The sequence below is a fragment of the Patiria miniata genome, unplaced genomic scaffold (genome assembly GCF_015706575.1).
Source record: "Patiria miniata isolate m_02_andy unplaced genomic scaffold, ASM1570657v1 HiC_scaffold_3, whole genome shotgun sequence".
In the NCBI taxonomy this organism is placed as follows: Eukaryota; Metazoa; Echinodermata; class Asteroidea; order Valvatida; family Asterinidae; genus Patiria; species Patiria miniata.
In genome coordinates, this window is record NW_024037069.1 from 36,739,754 (window position 1) to 36,761,030 (window position 21,277).

Here is a 21,277-nt window from a genome sequence, read left to right on the forward strand (position 1 = left end):
CGAAGCGATGTCTAAAATATCAAAGTTGACAATGCGTGCAGAACGAAGTGTGCAGACCCATTGAGAGCAGTATTGTAGTCGAGTACACATTTTCATGAGTACGGGTACATGTACTTTGTTATGAGTACGAGTATGAGTACGACTACATGGCATTTTTCCCCATGAGTACGAGTACCAAAATGTACGCGAGTACAACTTTTTACAAGTAGGAGCAAATTTCAATGTGTTAAATGTTTTGTGCTAAAATGCAGAAGCCTCCCGGACAGTACAAAACTGGTTCTTTTCCTGCAAGTAGCTATAAAAGAAAATTGTAATTCTTGCGGGAGAACAGAAGAGTACGAGTACGACTTAGTATAGGATATTTTTTTACGAGTACGATCGAGTACGAGAGTACGAGTACTTCGTACAACTCTGAATTGGGGACAGAGAAGTTCGGCAAATCACTTCTTCACTGCACTTTTATGCGCTATCAGACCGTCTACATGATATAGATTTTTCTCGTCCGTGGAATTTTTTTTGCAACTTCCTTCTTGACCAGGAAATCGTGTAAAGTGCAGACTATTTGTTTTCATACGTCAATATACATGTACATGTACCCAGGGAATTACGCGCAAAATAGATTTATGGTGTGAGAATATACATGTACATGTATTATTTTTGGCACCGGTGTCATTCAAAATTATGTCCGGAATCCGGAAAGGGCAATGCCGTTTGGTGCAGTCGTTTACAAAAATGAACCATTCTATTCCTTCCTACATGCTCTTACTAGCAGATATCCGGTAATACCGGTTTTGTAAACTTTGCCCCCATTCACGTTTAGTGTTCAACGGGAAGTGGAAAAACCTTGAGCACAGGCCAGTATCAAGTGTCGAATTCCTTACAATTCTTTTTGTCAGTCAGTACTAGAGATTTTTTTTATCTACTGACAAAAAGATCAAATCTTTGAATTCTAAAAATATCTAAGTTCAATCCGAGGCAAAGCCGGAAGTCAGAAGATCTGTAAATGGAACCATATACCGAAAATGTTTAAATACCTCTAAAGATTGTTTGGGATCGGACCCTATACTACTAACTTTTGTATGTACTCAGTTTTTGACATTTTGTGCAACCATTGAAAGGTAAATGAATATTTTTTGTAATCTATTCATAGTTTACTATCATAGCCAGATTAAATGATTGGTCGACTGGGGAAATATTCTAAGTTTCGACGACCTCAACTTGAAAACAATGAAATTACTCATATCATTGCGCAATCCCCTACAGTGTAACCGCAAGGAATTTCCAGGAAATGATTGCTCGCGTTCGCGTGTTAGTTTGGTATGACCCGTCTGCTCCATAACCCTGTGTGCGCGACGCATAAACACGTACACATGCAGTTAACATCAGATGACTATTGCACTCCGGGGGAATTTCACGTTAAAGGGGCTATGCTACAAAACAAAACAAAAATAGCATCCGACTAAAACAAAAAAAGGAAGGCTAAGCTGTTTCCTAATTAATATGTAAAATCCATCATTCTGTTTACTTTGATAAAATTTGGCTTATTCCCCCAATCAAAATAAAAATAGAGTGAAGAACATAAGTAAAGAGCATAAACATATAATTTCTAAAGCTCTTTTTTCTTTCTTATATCAAAAATCAGTAATTTCTGTTGAAAATAAATGAGTAGTTTTCATGATTATTGCTGGAGAGACGACACTGTTATTATGGTTTTGACTTTTGAATAGATTGTTGCACGCTATGGAAGCAATGATCAGAACATCCCTTTAACAAAAATTACCATTTTGTGGACCTAGGGGAACCCACCGTGCGGTAGCGTGATAGAGAGTCATCGCTACTCCCGGTTTAAGTTTAGGTAGTTTTGAGGAAATTACTTAATGCAAATCGGCGTCGGAGGTGATCCATAGATGAGGTGTTATTCCTCACTGCCTTGCAATACGGACAACGCATTAATTTGTCTGTGTAACCACAAAACCACCCAGTACCTAACCCCAAAATGGAATGTCCCAGACGATGTACACAAACACGCACGCACCATGACTGTTTACCCCCGGCCGCGCGCTGTCGAGCTAACTTCGTGTACTAAATGTTTTGCGGTGACCATGGCTCGACAACCACCTTTAAAGGTGATATACATGTACAACTTTTGCAAACGTAAGAAATATCTAAATACTTATTATGTAATACCTTACTAAGTGAATAACAGTCTCAAGCATCCTGTGAAATAATAGCACCTGCTGTGCTGTCATTTTCAAGAATAGTGAAGTTGTCGTATCAATTTATTTCCAATGATGGTCGGCCGACCATCGTTGGAAAGACTGTCTTTTTCAAATACTGCCCCGAATTTACCAAATTTAGTTAATCCACCTTTTGTTTGCAAATCGGTTACACATTCGTGAACGGGTGCTAGTCTGGTTCCCTGACCTGACATTTTCCTGAAGACTATAGATTGCTCCGTTTCGTCTGAGATAGGGTCAGGGAACCAGACTACAAGAATATATCTTTTCTTGGTTTTTCCAGCATGTATGAACACAAAACTTTAAACAGGTCAGTGTTACAATATTTGCTATAAAATACTAACCCCCAAATCCATCCATTTCTGAAAATTATAGCCAAAAAAAATGTTGTAAATGCCTTTAAAGGGAATATACAACATTTGCAAACATCGAAAAATAAAACTACCAAGTTTTTACGAAATACCTTACTAGGATGTTGGTAAATGACAGTCTCAAGCATCTTGTAAAATTATGGCACCTGGTGTGAAGTCATTTTCAAGAAAATGGTATTTTTGTATACATTTCCAACGGTGGTCGGCCGACCAGCGTTGGAGAAACCTAACTATTTTTCAACTACTGCTCCAAATTAACCATTTTTTCAGTCCAAATTTTGTTTGCTATTGGTTACATGTTTCATGAACGGGTGCAGGCCAGCTAGACTGTTTCTCGTGCCTTACAATTTTCCATCATCTATAAATTGATCCATTTTATCTTTTGTGGAGTCAGGGAACCAGACCACTTAAACATTTTTGTTTTTCTTGGTTTTTCCAACCCTTTCGAACACAAAACTTCAAAAATGTCAGTGTAACAATATTTGATCTATATCTACTAACCCCTCAAATAGTTCATTTCTGAAAATTACATCAAAAACCAATGATGTACATTCCCTTTAACCTAGGTTTGGATGCTGAATTTGCTGTGTAGTCACGCGATGCCGATGAATGTTCAGCAAACCGTTCTATCTCTTGAAACATGGTCGGTTATTAAATTTACTGGCATTTATTGTAGAATATAGGAAATAAATGAGCTAGGAAGGGTGACTGCCCTAGCTGTGCGACAATCGGCATGTGTATGACGTCACATGTGACATGGTACCAGCACTTCCTCCATGGTACCATGGAGCTGTGTTCCTAGCTCCATGATGGTACCGAGCATAGAACCAGGAAACCGTTACATGTACAATGTACATGTAAATACATATGTTCCCAGCTGCAGCAAACCTGCGAGACGCTTAAAGAAATTGCATGGAAGTAATTATACACACACAAAATATATTGTGATTTGGTTACCCAACGACAAACTATATAATGCATATTTTCAAAACAAGAACGACGAGTATTCTTGAAGCAAATTTCGACCCTACTTCATGACAGAATGGATATTTTCAGTATTTTTTTTTATGATGAAAACGATTTCTAATTCTATCATATTTTTTAATGAAGTTATCAGCAAGTTTGTAAGGTGAATCGTTTATTCCAAACCACCCTGGCTTAATAAACAGTACATGTACTGTGGTACATCCATATAGGCGAATTGACTACAATGTTATAACTTAAAAGCAGTTCCGTGTCATGCTCGATGCTCTTTAAAAAGAGTTATAAATAAACATTGGCGCAAAGCCAGACTGGCCTGTACCATTTTGACCGCAGGTGAGTTAAACACCAAAAGAGGTGTGGCTTCATCAGTAAATATGCCTTATTATTTCAAATTCAAGAGATGGTGCTGCTACTGGTATAAAAACAACAGTTCCCGGTGATCGTAAAATCTTTTAAGTTTATGAGGCGGATGAAATGGCGGGATTTTATGGAAATCGTTCGTCCTTGAGTTCTCCGGAAACCTTTTGATAGGATAATGTTAAGTTCACGATTGTATAAACACCGCCATGCGTATACACAACCACACGGGGCCAAAGGAGGAAATGCTCATTTGCACACAATGCATTCAACTCTGGCGAACCGGACACGATACGCAGACCTTGTCAAACAAAACCATGTCAAATAATGACGGCAAAACGGATGTGGTATGATAATAATTGTAAAAAAATTGTAAATGCAGGAATGAAAAGACATATTTCCTCATCTGCTCTGTAAACGTTCCACACGAACTCACACAATAATGGGATCCAGCGAATTCCGTTTCAACAAAAGGAAGAAAATTCGAGGGATTTTCCTTCTTTGAATTGAAGTTAATTCTTTCTTTTACTGCGTGCGTGCCAAAACGACCAGTTGGCAACATTCCAAGTGAACGCAACTTCAACTCTCGCAGTTGGCGAACCTCCAAATTCTATTTTGGCAGGCCTGCAGACATTTAGGATTACTGGGGGAAAAATCATAAAAATAATGTGGCGCTCAGACGGTTCTATGCACAGTTTGAACGGGGATGCAGGCCTGTCTAAAAGGGACTCATAGAGGAATAAGAACGTTCTTATTGCTCCATGAGAAAACACAGCTCACAGAATCTGACGAAATAAAAAAAATCGAGTTCTTAGGCCAAAAAAAAAAAAGTCTCCGGTTTCTGGTATGCGCGCGTCGCCGTAGCCATGCGCATCGGCAACATGAAAAAGGTTTTTTTTTCAATAAAAGATGATGTCTAAAAACCGCCAAACTCACTGGTTTGACTGGAATCCTGCTGCTGCACAATTTTAACGTGTTTTTAGATGGGGTTATGATCGAGAATAAGCTTTATGTGGCCTCTCTGGACTCCCATATATTTGCACTAAGTTTAGTCGGGCACCATTTGCAGTCATCAGCCGACATTTGAAGCCAAAAAAAAGGTAAAAAAAAAAAAGCCGCGTCGCCGCACCACTTTTTGGGCAAGCTCCATACCAGAAACCGGAGACTTTTTTTTTTGGCCTTATCGCCAAGCGAAAATATTCTACGGTTTTTCGTTAAAGGGAATGTACATCATTGGCTTTTGCTGTAATATTCAGAAATGAACTATTTGAGGGGTTAGTATAATAGATCAAATATTGTTACACTGACATTTTTGAAGTTTTGTGTTCGAAAAGGTTGGAAAAACCAAGAAAAACAAAAATGTTCAGGTAGTCTGGTTCCCTGACTCCACAAAAGGTAAAATGGATCAATTTATAGATGATGGAATATTGTAAGGCAAGGGAACCAGTCTAGCTGGCCTGCACCCGTTCATGAACATGTAACTAATAGCAAACAAAATTTGGACTGAAAAAATGGTAAATTTGGAGCAGTAGTTGAAAAATAGTTAGGTTTTTCCAACGCTGGTCGGCCGACCATGCATCGTTGGAAATGCATACAAAAATACCATTTTCTTGAAAATGACTTCACACCAGGTGCCATAATTTTACAAGATGCTTGAGACTGTCATTTACCAACATCCTAGTAAGGTATTTCGTAAAAACTTGGTAGTTTTATTTTTCGATGTTTGCAAATGTTGTATATTCCCTTTAAACCTTATTTGGATGTTTACGGCCATTTACTGAATTTGAAAAAGACGCAATTAATTGAGTAGACATGAACGGGAAATTAAATATCTCAAAGAACAACAAACGGAAATAGTTTCGTACATTAGGCCTTTTAGGGGCTTACGACAGACCCCAGCACACCTATTAAAACAAAAATGTACATATCGCTTCTCTAGTTTGTTCTGTTTTAGCCTTTCTGTCTCTTTTTGACCCAAAACATCTGAAAACCTTTATCGACAAAGTGAGAAACAGTTCTACAAAAAATCAATGACCTCAACTAAAATTAAAATTCACATTTTTTTAATGGGGATTTGGACTTATTTGTTGAGTTATTGTAAATGAGTAAATTTATTAAGGTGTAATTTTACAACATAGTTAGAATAGCGGTAACAAGAACAATATTACATGTATGTCTAAAATGTCATACCCACGAACCATCCTACATGCAGAAAGTTTTATGCTAAAAAGAGCAAATTAAAATATAGTGGGTTTGAAATTCTATTAGGAAATCACTCTAATTGTGAGTTTACATGTGACGACATATCTCTTCCAAGACATTTTCATTATTTGGCCAAGTAAAATAATAAAATAGTTCCTCGTCCAGGCTCTTTGAAAAAAGTGAAGGAGGCGGGGACTTTTTTTTAATTTTTCCCAAGATGACGGATATTTCCAAGATTTTCTCGACTCTTTTTGCGATACAAAATTGTGTCCAAAGAAGCAGCAACCCTTCCTATATAGCTACAATTTTTTTGGAAACAAATAAAAAAAGACAATATCTTATTGACAATATTTTTGCAAAATGTATTGCAAATGTACGAAGTCAATTTTAAAATGAGGTGGGCAGGAAATAGGAAGCGGACAGGAACGAGAAACCAGTTTATTTTTTTTACTAGGCCATATTATTATTGGCTCTTGAAGGAGTATTTCCCAGATTGTTTAGCAGCATATGTATAGCAAACGCTTGAAAGAACTTAGCTTTCCATTTTAGGTAATTATCACTAAAGAGACTGAGTGATGTTTTCGTTTTCATCAGAAATAAATGGCCAAAGTTTGTTGTAAAACTAGATTGCAACACTTTAAAACCACCCAGTACTGCACGTTCTGCTTGGAACTGACACATTTTGTGAATGAATATTACTATTTTTTATTTCTAATGCTTTGTATTTCTTTTGTACAAAAGGGGGGGGGGTTGAACCTGGACACCATCTGATGTTTGAGGGCGCTTTCAAAGTGGACGTTTTGGACACTATTTAACAATAGGTGGCACTATTTGTTGCTTCATATTTGTTGACGGACACACCATTTTGCCAACAAAAAGGAATAACGGGCGTGTCACACCCCATCCCCACCCCCACACACACACCCATGCATGAGAAGGGTAGTCTGAAGGACATGATAATAGATGGTTCAGAGTAAGCAACAATCTTCATTTAAATGTGCACAAACCTATACCATCTTCACAGTGGATTGCACCAACGTGTGGGTCATGGCTGCACATGTGTCCTTCAATCTCCCACACTATTTCACCATTGAGGGGGTACTTCCCCACAACATCCATACTTCCCTCAGGAATTCATCTAAAATCTAAAACTATACTACAAGTTCAAGTTGAACAATCAGTTACTACAACATCTACGTGTGTGCTTAGGGAATTGATATCTATACATGTACATCCAGTATGCCTCTTACTGTTTTCTAAAGTACGTGAAACACTACCAAAAGATGTCAGCAAAGTATTAACATTGATACAGAGAGAGAAAAAATTCAAGATAATGATACAAAAATATTTACATATGTACACACACAATATTAGTGTGCTCTGTTCCCCACAAGTACATGTACTTAACACTAACTTCCTAGGAAGGGAAACATATGACACATTCATTTTTTTAGAGGGTTTTGTTGGATTGAGGATGGAACAGTGAGTCACAAACTATTTCACAAGCTTGTATATTTGATGCCCTTGGAAAATTAAAAATGCAAAGAATGTTCCAATGGTTTCCTACAATTTGGTGGATATTGTAGGATTCAGGACGGTTCTGGGCATAAGATATGGGTTCTGAAGATATGTAGGACCAATTGATGTTTGTGATTTTTTTTGGTTTTGTTTTTTAAAGCAACACAATTGCTCAAAATGTTAAGTAAGGTGGGAAAACAACTAACCTGGCTAACTCAGATGATACTGTACATTTTGATAAACTGTATGCACAATTTTTTGGGTCTCGTAAAGTTCTCTTGCTAAAAAAAAACACATCGGGAAGGCCTGACTGAAGAGAGCACCCTATTTTGAAACCAACTGTGACGTTCGTTTTCTTCCAAGTGATTCCAATTCAGGTGGAATAATTTCACAGGGTATTTGATACCAGTCCTATCTTCACTTAAGCAAGGTTTCTCTCATAAATTGATCGATAAAATCGGTAGTTTCCTTGGTAATGGCTTTGATAAAAAATATGGCTAGTTGTCAGAGTACATTATGCAGCATTGATATATTATTAACTCAACAAGAAAAATTACGTGACACACGAACAGAAATTCAAGCAATGATTTTTTGGGACGTCATTCAACATTTTTAGCATTTGAATGCACTGCTCATTGTAGAAATTATGAACATACACCTGTTTACATGCCTACAATCTAACGATTCATTAAGCCCCGCCCACAACACACGTGCCTCTCCAATGCCACACTGCATATTCCAGCTGGCACATCACATGCACCAATCCATTAAGCCCCGCCCACAACACACATGCCTCTCCAATGCCACACTGCATATTCCAGCTGGCACATCACACGCACCAATCCATTAAGCCCCGCCCACAACACACATGCCTCTCCAATGCCACACTGCATATTCCAGCTGGCACATCACACGCACCAATCCATTAAGCCCCGCCCACAACACACATGCCTCTCTAAGGCCACACTGCATATTCCAGCTGGCACATCACACGCACATCGGATGTTTGTGAATGCATGTCGGACACAAATCACAGCTTTGATTGATAAAAATACCATGGGTTAGGGCTTAATGAATCGGTCTTCTGTCCTCAGGCTTCTCCTCTAGATCTTAACAGTAAACACCACCGGCCTAGATGATGCTGTCGTCGAAGCTCCGGTCTTGAACAGAGCTTTGTGGACGGTTGCAGCTTCGACGGAATCGTTGCTACTTGGTGCCATCGCATCTGATCGCATGCCAACGGTTGAGAGAGAGAAATCGGTCATCCCTGAGGCACCTGCGCCTATCAATCTGTGGAAGGTAAAAAGTAGTTGATACTTTAAAGTACACGGGAACATTGTTTTAAAAAGTTATCCAAAAACAGACCTACGAATGTCACAAGAAAAACTTTCTACCAGACTAAGACACCATGTAAAGAAATTCCACCTGATATAGTGGAATTACTTGTGAAAAACGTGTGTGTTGGTAAGGAATTCCAGTTACGAGACCCCCAAAAATGTGAGGATGTTTCCTCTGTTTTCTAAAAAGTGGGATTTGAACCTGCGACCTTCAGATAGCTGTACAGGCGTTCTGTCAAACTCAGCTATCCAGCCCTGTGTTGGCAGTTTTCCCAATCTATGTTCAAGGATGCTTGTCAGAAGATGATATACCTTTATATGCCATGAAGCCAGGGATCAGGAAAAGCACGAAGCTAGAAACATTAACTTGCTAATGTAATCAGAGGTCACAAGTTCAAACTCCGCTCCAGTCAATTTCTTTGTTCAACTCTGAAGATAAATATTTGGTGAAGTCTTAACATTTTGTAGTATGTGCACAAAGTACCCCCTCAACGGCAAGACAGGGAGAGTTGGGGGAGACCACTGGGGGATACATTCGAATGCATTACTGACATCTGACGCTCACACGAAGGCGCTATCCGCTCCGTTCACAAGTACCCCCTCACCGACAAAGGGAGCACAGTTGGGGGTGACCGACCAACGCCATCTTGCCTGACTGCAATTTTGCTGCGCCGCGCGGCCGTACCACTGCGTCTACATAGTACAAATCCCCTGGTGTACGTGCGTCACACACAAGGAACGGTGCGTGTCAACCAGCTAAATGTCCCGCCCATGGGACGTCGTTGTTAGGTAAAAGGGCGCCTTCTTTCGTTAGCGCACGGAGCTCATATATGGTTTTAGTTTATGCCCACTCAGAAAAAAATTAGTTGTGCATACTTCCCGCTATATGCATCCGAACCAATACGCGCACGCAGTACTATCAAAAGTGCTAAAAAAGCACCCCCTCTGTTTGCGGACGGAGCCCATTGAGTCTCAGTACTCACTTGAATCTCTCATTCATGGACATCTTTCCCGACGCGGGGACGTGAATACCGGTAGCCTCTGGCACGGTGCTGGTGTCCAGCTTGCACTGCATCGGGAGTCCGTCCAACTCCCGGTTGTGGTATCTGGCTATTGCCTCCAAGGCATGCTCCCGTTTGATGTACACCACCTCCGCCAGGCCGGAGCGTACCAAGCGCGCCTTCTTCAATGCTCCCACGTCGCCATACAACTCCTAAAACAGACATTTCATACACAGAATAAGAGCATGAAAATTAAGGAAAGGACTTATGTCAGCAGTTGAAAATTTGGTATCCAAATCTGCCTTGAAGTAAAAAATGGACTCTGTGTACAAGTACCCCCTCAATGGTTGAAAGGGGAGAGTTGGGGAGGCCACTGCGAGGGACATTCGAACGCATTGCTGGCAACACCTGACACTCACATGAAGACGCCATGTGCACATTCAGAATATAATCAGTGGAGCGTACTTCGCGCCACGCATGCGCGAACCAATACGCGCACCCGGTGTGTCCCTTGCACTGTGGCTCCCTAAAGAGGACACATAGCGCCCTCTTGAGTTTATGCATGGCATCCTTAGGGAGTCCAAGTTTCTGAAATATTCTGTGTTTACTTTCAGTTGACTAACGATATATGGTGTCTGAAACAGCTCACGGGGTGTTGAACATCAACAGATGCTCGGACAGCTCTCCCACTTTTATAAAGTGAGGACAAATTAACAGATTAAAAAGCCGTAGAAACTTGTGACTGCAGAGCAAACTGTTTCTCTCGCTGAAAAAAAGTTTGCATTTTATAAATGTTCATTCCTGATTTGAACCCTTCAACTTTGCACTAATTGTGACAATTCATTAGAGGTGTAGTCAAGTTGACCACAAGTCTGAGACAATCAGAAAGTCAATTCCCAAGTCAGGTCCCAAGTGACAGAAGATGAACAATTACAAAGCACTACCTTTGTTACAGTCATTTGAATAGATTCTTAAGACTTGTAATTATCTTGTGATTGACTAGTGAATTCACCACATCCATGTTACCGAGACACACAACTGTAAATGGACTGTAATTTCAGTCAACGTAATGAAATTTAATCTAACTTTTGGTGAGAATGAACCCATTACAACACTCACCTTAATATCTGCCTCGGAGACGCTTGAATGGAGGTTACTGACGATGAGTCTGGTACCCTGTGTCGAGGCAGCAACTGACAATGGCGGCTGAGCGGCTACCCGCTGTAATGCACTTTTCTGCTGTGCGTTCTGTAAAAAAAAAATCCCAAATCAGTCAAACAATGGAAGAAAAACAATGTATAGATGCAAATTTAAGGTTAATTACAAGATGCAATTCAAGGAAAGCAATGTGTGTTTTTCAACCTCTGATAACACACATACAACATGAACAAACAGCAAAACAAGATAATCTAATTCTGCACAGGTTGATGCAGTTGGTGTTCCACTTTTCAACAACACTTTATAAATAAAGTATACTGGACATTGTTCAAATTTTAGTAAAACATGTCTTATTCTAAGAAGTCATTTAAAAACAGACCAACAGACAAATTACACAAGGTCTTACATAAGACTAATGTTAAATGGAACAAACAGAAACATTTACCCCTAGTTGGAAGGGGCTGCCCAGATCTCGAGCAGAGAACCCAACGGCATGCATACCATCCTTTAAGGAATGGAAACAAATTGAAGGAAACTCAGGAAAACATAAAAACTGAGGAATTGACAAACATAAATCATCCACACACAAGCAACTATGAAATCGGCCACAAATGATAACACGGAACATTTAAGCCCGGCGCACACCTTTTTCGACTTTATCGGTTCACCGGATCACCTCATCTCTGCTACGGTTATTTCACCATTGCAGTTGGACACATCAGTCACATGATGACCAGTCACATGATCACAATCATGTGACTTCCTTTGTGAATCTGATTGGTTGACATAAATATTGCGTCCGGTGAAATCGGATCAGGTGAAATTGGATGCAAAAAATCCAACATGTTTGATTTCAACCGGTTGCCTGGTATACCGTCAGATCGGTTGGAATTTTCAGAGCACACCTCTATAGTCTGCACGATGGCCCGATGATACGGTGAACAGGTACAATCGGAAAGGTGTGCCCTAAGCTTTATTTGGCACTGAGAGCCTGAAACCAAACATTCATGAATTAAAGCTGTAGTCTATCATTTGCAGCCATCCGAAAAGTAACTGGCGTAATTATTGTTGAAAAACAAACTTGGTTGATAGTAACGGAACTAAACTCCCTGTGAAATTATTCTTTCTGGGAAGCTGTCACTTTGAAGTAATCAACGAAAGAAGGCATTTCCAACGGTGTGTCTTAAGACGCACCGTAGGAACATTTAAATTAGTAGTTCGTTTTGTTATTCGGCAAAGCGCGCGCAAACATTGGCACGACGCACACGCAGGCGCGGTTGCTATGATTCGTCGGAACAGTGCGCGACGTCGCGTATAGCTGCAATTCAAAACAACTCAAAACATGATTCCAGTAACTTTTGATTTGAAATTGAGATCCTAGAATGCTGTTTTTCTCGGAATATACAGCTGAAGCTTAGCTGAAACTTCATCAGGTTAGTTGCTCAGTATCCTTCATTAGATTTTGAACACTATTGTTGCTTCAAACGAACAAAATGCACAAATTACAAATGATGGACTGTAGCTTTAATCCAAACATAACCTGTCTGCTACCAGAATTTGAGTCAATGTTAGATACAGAATTTCTAATCTTCATTGCGTCTCCAATGACATGTAATGAACTGATCCACTAAATTCCAGCCCAAGATGTTTCGACCAATCACAGCTGTGATTAATGTCCGACAGGTGCGCACAACAGCCAACCATTCTTGCACGTGCGTATGATATGTGTGTCACTGTTGTTGCCCATAGGCGAGCGCAGTTGGCGGGAATTAATGACCGACCCATTTCCTACACATTTTTAAACATGTAGACATTTTCCCGATTCTCACACAAATCCCTGACAGCACAGGAAACAATGTCATGTTGTACTTGCATAATCCAAGAATATCAAACCCATGTAAAGTAATAGTAAAAATCCTCCTGATCTTATAGACCACTCCGGGCACGCTATCACTTCAATGGCGAAAGCATTGTGCTAGCTATTGTTCAGATAATCTGTCAAGGGGCAGTTGCTTTGTACAATAGCACTCACAATGGTTTCTCTCCATTGGAGGCCTCATGAGTGTACAGTGATCACAGGTTAGGGTTAAAACACATCAAATTTAACAGGAAAAGGAATCAGCGTTTCAGTAAAATAAATATAGAAAAAAACACTACTACTTTGCCTGCAGTTGGTATGACCATTTGTGACTCCATGGTCTCAATATTTTTGGATTCAGTTTGACACAGTGGTTATATTCTTGCCTTCCACCTCTGTGAGCAAGGTTCGAATCCCACCCAAGCCGACATGTGGATTGAGTTTTGAGTCGCTACCTGATTCCCTAGATATTTCAACTAACAATTTCTTCATCACCACAGCTTTATATTCAGGCTTGTAGGCTTACAATAACCTACGGCATGATTATGAATCACAACAACATGAATATTACCTGGATGGTCGTTTTAATGTTAGTCTGTGGCGGTGGCGGTGCCTGCGCTGCGATCTTCTTGAATTTGGCCGAGACAGGCTGAAAGATGAGATCCTCCTCTAGGCTGTTGTCAACCACCGGCACGGAACGTTGAAGCTGTAATGTCTCTTGTCGGGCCTGTCTCTACGGCAATACAAAATTGAATACATCCGACATACTGAATGAAGGAATTTGATTATGATAGATTATTTTGTGAGCGTATTTTTTTTTTCAAATTAAATCCTCTGAAATTTACAGACAGCTTATAGAGCATGTAAGTCTCACCAGTCAATGTTTTATGAAAACGTATTGGTAGCAAACACCGACTGGTCTAGTCACAGATCCTGTTATCTAATTTACCCAATTATTATCTACATGACTGGTTGAACGGCAGTTGAAGTCAACATTTTCTCATAATTGTCATCAATTTGTAAAATGTTCAATATGTTGTAAACTGAATGCTTTCTTTTCTTTCAAAGTACCCATTTATTGCCCTTGATTGGATGGGCCCAGTCAGGACACAAACTAAATGCAAACAATAGGATGTTTAATACACACGTTGTAGATCCTAAACAGTGAAACATCAGCTATACCAAACATCATCTGTTCAAAGTCATCTTTCAGTAACTACCAGGGCGTGCAGGGTGAAGTTCTGAAGGGCGCTATTTATTGAAAAGTGAGTACCGGAGCATTGGCAGCTTAAAATCGCTATACTGAACAAACGCTATTACGTACAATTTCTGTGGATACCGCCATGTTTGTTATAGTGGCGTTCCACTGTACATGGCGCCTGGATATGCTGTACACTTATAAAATCTTGCAGGGGTTTTCTTAGGTCAACTTGCATGCTTTATTTCTTTGTTCAACACGTTAAGCTTTTTCTTAAACTTTGAACTCTGGAATAGCTTGAGGTCAGGTCACAGGTCAGGTCGGAGGTCAGAGCATTACCTTTTGTGCAGACTTGTTTACAGTTGTGACCTGCAATCCCTCCGCCCCCACCGACACCCTGACGTTATTAGCTCCGCCCTTCCCCTTTGGGGTCCTGGTCGGTGTGTTACTGATTGTGAACTGCGTCGGCCCCGTCATCTGGCGTTGCTTTGTTGCTGATGGGTTGTTGATTGTTATTTCATTCAGTTTCTTCTGGGGAATAAAAGAAAAAGATTTGGCAGTTGGAAAAAGGAGGTTTGAGGTTTCTCTATAATTCCCTCACCATTTTGCCATGAGACCTACACACCTCTTGCGCCTGAGTGGTGATGTCCCAAAGGTACACGCTTGACGCTATTTAGCAACAGTTTTGACCCACATTTTACAGACCGTAATGCACCTACTGAAACAACATATAAACAGTTTGACACACCCAATAAACTGTTTGACACACCAAATCGTGTGTTGATGCTCCCCCTGTGCCATAGCCATAAAGGACATGACGCACCCTTGACGCACCATTCTTCACAATTGACAGGAGCATTAACCCTAACCCTGCCAGACACAACACAGTGCATCAGGTGTACAAGTCTGTGGGATCTTGCTGCACTGAGCCATCAACACCGGTGCTTGAACAGCCAATTCTGAAATAATGAGAGCTAGTCCCATTGAACGATGCCACAGTTGTATCCTGCTGCAGTTGGTGACCGCAGACTCTGAGGGCAGATTGGCATTGAGATGTTTGACCTGATGGATCTTGCTCCACTGAGCAGGCTTGTCATTTTGACAAGTGTTGCACGCTGCTGTATTTAGCAGGGTTTCGAACCAACATACCTTAGTGGGTTAGGCTAAAGTTGCGTTCCCCGCCCGTGCTACTTTCGAGTGTCATTCCAATAAATGGATTGCTTTTCTAATTCCCGCCAACAATCAGTATCGATAATGTACAGACTGGGAGCCAGTCTGTTTGCAAAGCGGATCTCTTTGTGCCCCAAACAAAAACCTTCTTTTTTTCAAAGGGTTACAAAAGTCCAAATACGGAAAGGTAGTTTTTTGGTTGGAATAAGCATACCAGTTTCAAATTCATTGATTGAATTTGCCTGAAGAGTATGGGGAATTCACGCAATTTTAAGACAAGATTGTAATCAATGGCTTAATGTTCATACAGAGAAGAACATGCAATTGCCATACCTTCCCAAGATTCCGTAATTGTGATCCAGGCACTACACCCTGCATCATGGGTCCATCACCCCCTGATAACTGCTGCTGTTGCTGCTGCTGCTGCTGCTGCTGCTGCTGCTGCTGGCCTTTTTGCCGTCTGGCGTTTAGTTTCACCCGGACATCCACAAGCTTCGCCTTCTTGTTCAGTTTCTCCCGGGCGTCGGTCTGTCGCGCCTTGAAGATCAGTTTTTCGCGGGCGTCGGGGACCGTCACGGCGATGGCCTGATTGGGCCGGAATGCATTCTGTCTCATCAGTGATTGGATGACCTGTGACCTGTTGGGCATGGCTACTTGGAAGTTCCCGCCCCCGGTCTTTTGGACGCGACCGCCGCCTCTCCCCCTCCCAGACTGAACGACATTGCCACCTCTGCCTCCACGAAATGCTCCTCGACCACTGAACATAAGCAAAGAAAGCAAATGGTAATTTACGTCACAATATGGTTTTAGACAACAATTGGATTTATTTGCAGTGATTCTTGATGGAGAATTTAAATCCTTTCTGCACGCATATATATCCTTTCTGCACACATATCCTTTCTGCACACATATCCTTTCTGCACACTTTTCCTTTTTTCTGCATGCATACAAAATAAGGCTGTCCATTTGCCTACACAAGTGACACAATAACGCACTCATAAGCGGGCAGCTGATATACGACAAAGATTTATATGGATATATAGTTTAGACTGCGTTTACAGTATGGGGGGGGGAGGTATAAAAAAACTGGAGCCCCTATCCACATTGACAGTACAATGCAACCAAACACCTCAATGACTTCACCCCTTACCAACGTTCAATCCCAATCAATTACATCACACCAAAATTGCCGGCGATGTTGAAAGACAGCCGGAATGTTATGGAAATAGGGCAGGGTTATGAATTAAGGGGGAAATTACAAGGTAAAATGATGAACAGAATGAAATTGGTGACAAAACACAACGCAAAAATGAAGTTCCCATATTTTAAAGAGATATGGATCAGCAAAGGCTGCTTTTTGAGAGATTGTTGTGTTTGAGAGATTGTTGTGTGAGAAAGTGGAATTCTAAATGTAATTTGTCTTTCAACACAGGAATTAAGAATCCCATAGCATATATAGGAAACCCAAAAAGTTCTAGCACTAGTGCCAGAACTATTGAGTAGAAAGGACACGGGTGCCTTTTAAGTTCTAGTTCTAGTAAAAGTAACCATCACAGACCTTCGACTTTGTATTTAATCGACCATGCATGGACACGGACTCAGAATTTTTTTGGTGCAGTTGTTGATTTTGTTAATCAGTCTTTTAAGTCTCAAGTTTAGAATTTGAAAAGACACGAAAGAGGCAGTAGGTCTATAAGCACTTTTACATAAAGAAGGGGAAAATTACAGGTATTGCCGTCATGGCATAAGACTGAAAAAGACGGGGCATACTATGATAACTGCAGAATAACCCGCAACTCCACTTTCCATGCATAGCAGGCTACGCAGTCACGGTTGAATGCTCTCAGTCAAACATCTTCTTTGCAGGCTCCCACTTCGGGGCATTTCTTCGGGGCATTTCTTCGACATCTCTCGTTCACTTTACACAAGGACCACGATTTCCACTTTCACAAGGATACTTTTTTAGAAGGGAAAATGAGAAGCAGCCTCCCCCCCCCCCTCCCTCCACACACACCAAAAATACCGCCCTGTACATGTATGCCCCAGCCACATCCAACCTCCCAATCCATAGCACCTAGTAGGGAAAAAATGATGCAACCTGATGCCACTTCATATATCATCTCAATGAAGGTCAGTCACTGCAAAACTGATGATAAGACATGAATCTGGTACTGAGAAACATTTCCAATATTGTCAGGAAATAATTTTCTTGACTCTCCAAAGACTTTGCACACAACCGCTGAAGTGGCATCAGGTTGCAACATTTTTCCCCTCGTAGCACCAACAGGAAACTGGATTTGGACTTGAATTTTTTCGACTTTCCCCATTCACTTTACACGGTCACGGATAAAGACGGACATGACAGAGACCACCATTTGCACCTTCACGAGCATATTTTTTAGAAGTGAAGGGACGATAAATTTCTTACAAATTCCCAACCCCATAAAAAATAGTGCCCTCTAACTTTCTTCATCTCACGATCACTTACATTGCCTGGTAAGTATGTCCGGCCCACGGCACAGGCACTGCCAAAATAATCGACAGCGCCTAACGTATTTTAAACAATGTTAAAGGTCGTTTTCGACTGCATAGCCGTTGCGTAAAGAACGTTGCAACATGATGCCACTTTTTTCTTCATATGGGCTCCGTGCACACTGCACAAGTCGGTCCTGCTAAAATGCATCAACAAGCGTCAACAAACGTCAACAAACGTCAACGGTCGTCAACAAGCATCAACAAATTTTGTATAAGTTTTGGAACATCAAAAGAGGTTTTTTATGGTAGAAATAGTGACAAAGGACACATTCAGCATATAAAATAAAGTTAAAATTATTTAAACACTTTTTTTTACGCGAAATGTACGAGTTTGTCGAGTTTGGGGTGGCTGCCATTTTATTTACGTGAAGCTAGCCGTACTACGCATGCGTGAAGTGTACAGAGCCATACTATGCATGCGCAACGTGCACAGCGCCATCCAAACAAGATGGCGGCCAACACTAATCGACAAGCTCGTACATTTCGCGTTCAAAAAAACAAGTCTTTAAATAATTTTAACTTTATTTTATATGCTGAATGTGTCCTTTGTCACTATTTCTACCATAGAAACGTCTTTTGACGTTCCAAAACTTATACAAAATTTGTTGATGCTTGTTGACGACCGCTGACGCTTGTTGACGCTTGTTGACGCATTTTAATAGGACCCGCACAAGTACCCTTCAATGGGGGTCAGACAAGTCGACCGTTGAGACAACTCGACTCGGGACAAGTCGACCGTTGAAACAACTCGACCGTATGTGCGATAAATGGAAAGACAAGTCGACCGTTGAGACAAGTCGACTCGCATGTTTGTGAGCCTAGTTTGGGGATAGGGATTTTGACGGCGGCTGATCGCCGTTTGGTTGCATATAACAGAGCCGATATAGTGCAGTTTTTGCCGGGCCTGTGCGCGCATCCCGGTCAACCGGCCGTACCGTGCACGGTGGCATCGTTTTTGCCGGGCATGTGCGCCCACTTATCCCATCCCCGGTCGGTCAACGTGGCCGTAACGTGCACGGTGACATCGTTTGTGCCGGGCCTGTGCTGTGCGCCCACTTGCCGCGCCGGTCGACGTGCCCGCGTGCCGGGCCGGGCCCGATCCTCGCGGGCGGGGCGCGCTGGCCCGACGCGACGGCCACCGGATCTGTGAATCGAGTGTGCCTGCGCCGCGCCCGGTCCTGCCACAGATTTATGCAACTTTTTCTGCTACACGTGTATACATTTCCATTAAGTCGAGCTGTCTCAACGGTCGAGTTGTCCAGAGCCGAGGTGTCTCAACGGTCGACTTGTCTCAACAGTCGAGTTGTCTCAACGGTCGACTTGTCTGACATTCCCTTCAATGACAATGGCCGGAAAAGGAGAGTTTGGGGAGACCTTGACTGGTTCCCGATCAATCCACTGCGTATTATGTATGATCAAAAGTTACTGGGAGCGAGGATTAGTCTGTGAGACCTTCGCAAGTTAAATTTGAACATATTAGCGCACTGACGACGTCTGACGCTCACGCGCGAAGATGCAACGGCTTAGCTTTGTGCACATTCAGGATAAATAAGTCGTGCGTACTTCGTGCGCGAACCAGTCCAGAACGCACATGCGGTGTCCTGTCCAAGGGGCTCTCAAAAAGGAAAAAACACGCCTTCTTTTGTTGGCACTCAGAGCCCATATCATCTCAGTAAAGGTCAGTCATTGCAAAAGTGTTGAAAAGAAATTAGGCCTATAACTTTCTTTTGGCAATTTGGACTGCGGCTGAGAAACATTTCCAATTTTGTTAGGAAATACTTGGCGTCTGGATACTTCATTCTTTCCGCAGTTGCCTCCAACTACCAAGAGGGTAACTTTCGAGTTGAGGCGTATTCTGCAATTACGCCTACTCCATAATCAAAATCACCAACTTTTTCGAAAAAACAAAATCTGGCATGGCCGGCCGGGCATAGCGCAACTGGTAAAGGGCCTATCACTTGGCCTACCTCATCTGTGCATATTTTTCACACTTAACTATCACAAGAATCGAGGGCACATTTAATGAACACATAGAATGACAGTGTATTATTCTAGTATTAGGCAAATTTTTACCGTCCACGGCCTCTTGAGCCACCTATCTTTCGCTCTTGAATAATTTCATCCAGCGACTTGTCCGCCATGTTACTGTAGTGTTAGGTTTTATTGCACACGTACACACACATCGAACGAGTAGTTCGTGTACGAGCGCGTGGGTACGGTATAGTACGGGCAGGCGCCCCCATGTGGTTCGATTAGTGTGTAGTCGTTGTGCAGTCGTACCGTTGGTTGTTCTGCACAGCAGTAAGATTTTAATAAATTTAATAGATTTTTAATAAATTTTAATTCATTCTGCTCTTTATTTCTACAAAATTGAAAGAAACCAAAAAAAAAACATAAAAAAGTAATGCCTAGAAATAAAGCACACATCATTATCCCCTGCCTTTTCGTTAAAATATTCCATCGACCATCTCAACTTCCCGAGGATTGAGAACATGTTACAAAGTTCCAAAACGCGATAAATCCATTTGAAAAGTGAAGAAATTTGCACGGTTAACTTTAAAGAATACAAATATTATAAGACAGAACTGTTTCTTAACTTCATTTTCGCTTTATTATATCCTCGATCCGACTAACTCTGCGTAGATAATTAGGCTTTGCAACGCGCGCGCGTTGTGAGTGCCTTACTAGAAATAGGATCGCGTACCTTTAATGATAAAACAGCTGTCGAATTTAACTTTGGGAAACTATAGGAGAGAGCTGGATTCTAAAAGTTAACAAAATGGCGTTTAAAAAATGGCGTTTATTGCGTTTTAGGTATAAACTATGATATTTTTTTCAACTTTATATCTGTGACATAACCTTTTATGGTTGCGTTTATATTGTGGCATGCATATCAATTTTTTGCACTCAAATCGACTGCCCGTACACTGAGGAGGGGGGGGGGTTCGAATGACTGCCCTAATCTCGCCCCCTCCCCCTTTTCGTCAACGATGAACTCAACTTTTTAACTTGTTTGGTTCAAGCCATGATGATGTTCACAACCGAGTCTCGCATAAGAACGATACATTACATGTTGTAATTGTAAACGTAGGGGTGAAATCATGACAGTTCATTTTGAGGGTTCTCACCCCCCCCCCCCCCCCCCCCACCTCATAGCTCAATTTAGGGATATTATAAATAGAGGCCGCTTCATTTCCCCAAATCTCCGGGGGAAACGGACACGAAGGCGTGACCGCATGCAGCCTACTCGCGGGGCACGCACACGTGCGTGATAGGTTCTTTATGTCTATGGTGATAGCGGGCGACTTCGATAGCGCCCTCTTGCGACATCGATGGTGCATCGGTGCGCTT

At 41.5% G+C, this 21,277-nt stretch overlaps 1 protein-coding gene across 3 annotated transcripts; it reads right to left on the bottom strand.

Annotated features, from left to right (window-relative positions):
- Window positions 1-5,990: 5,990 nt before the first annotated feature.
- LOC119737516 (polymerase delta-interacting protein 3-like) lies at window positions 5,991-20,138 on the bottom strand. Of its 3 annotated transcripts, none has more exons than XM_038211938.1 (8): window positions 20,000-20,138; window positions 15,725-16,148; window positions 14,561-14,749; window positions 13,595-13,756; window positions 11,611-11,670; window positions 11,127-11,255; window positions 9,990-10,219; window positions 5,991-8,959 (listed from the first exon to the last, which is right to left on the bottom strand). In XM_038211938.1, exons 1-8 carry the CDS (start codon window positions 20,065-20,067, stop codon window positions 8,773-8,775), a joined length of 1,449 nt encoding a protein of 482 aa, XP_038067866.1. In that variant the 5' UTR covers window positions 20,068-20,138; the 3' UTR covers window positions 5,991-8,772. The 3 variants fall into 3 exon arrangements, with proteins under 3 accessions (XP_038067866.1, XP_038067864.1, XP_038067867.1); XM_038211936.1 differs by having other exon boundaries at window positions 14,561-14,752; window positions 20,000-20,135; XM_038211939.1 differs by lacking the exon at window positions 11,611-11,670 and having other exon boundaries at window positions 14,561-14,752; window positions 20,000-20,125.
- Between the last annotated feature and the right edge of the window lie 1,139 nt (window positions 20,139-21,277).